At 57.0% G+C, this 400-nt stretch overlaps 1 protein-coding gene across 1 annotated transcript in view; it reads right to left on the reverse strand.

Annotated features, from left to right (window-relative positions):
- Window positions 1-41: 41 nt before the first annotated feature.
- NGA_0683900 (uncharacterized protein) overlaps window positions 42-400 on the reverse strand; it is a gene marked incomplete at both ends in the record, with an annotated part of 1,203 nt that continues 844 nt past the window's right edge. Inside the window, one exon of the mRNA XM_005852596.1 lies at window positions 42-191. Within this exon, the coding sequence (XP_005852658.1) occupies window positions 42-191 (150 nt within the window). The remainder of the gene's footprint in view (window positions 192-400) is intronic.

Here is a 400-nt window from a genome sequence, read left to right on the forward strand (position 1 = left end):
ACTTTCTCCTCCTCCGCGGCCTCTACTTTCCCCTCGTCTACCCTCTCCCCTTCCTTCCCGCCCTTTTCCTCCCCCTCCTCCTCCTCCTTTTCCTCCTTCCTCCTGTCTCCTCTCTCTTCGTCCTCGTCGCTGCCCTCGTCCTCGCTCTCGGCTCCCAAGATCTCCTCTTCCGCCGCCTGGAAGGCCGCAATCTACCAACATATAGAAAGAGGAACATAAAGACCTTGATAACACTTGGATGACGGAGGATGGAAGCAGTGATATAGGAATGGAGGCAAACTTCGAATGCTATGCGGAGGTCTCAGCGGTGCGAGTCAAGAAGCAAGCGACTTCGACACCGACCCAGAGGAACAAGGGGGGAGGATGAAGGGAGGGAGACAGGAAGGGAGGTAGGGAGGGG

Source organism: Nannochloropsis gaditana (assembly GCF_000240725.1).
Source record: "Nannochloropsis gaditana CCMP526 unplaced genomic scaffold scaffold1062, whole genome shotgun sequence".
Classification (NCBI taxonomy): Eukaryota; class Eustigmatophyceae; order Eustigmatales; family Monodopsidaceae; genus Microchloropsis; species Microchloropsis gaditana.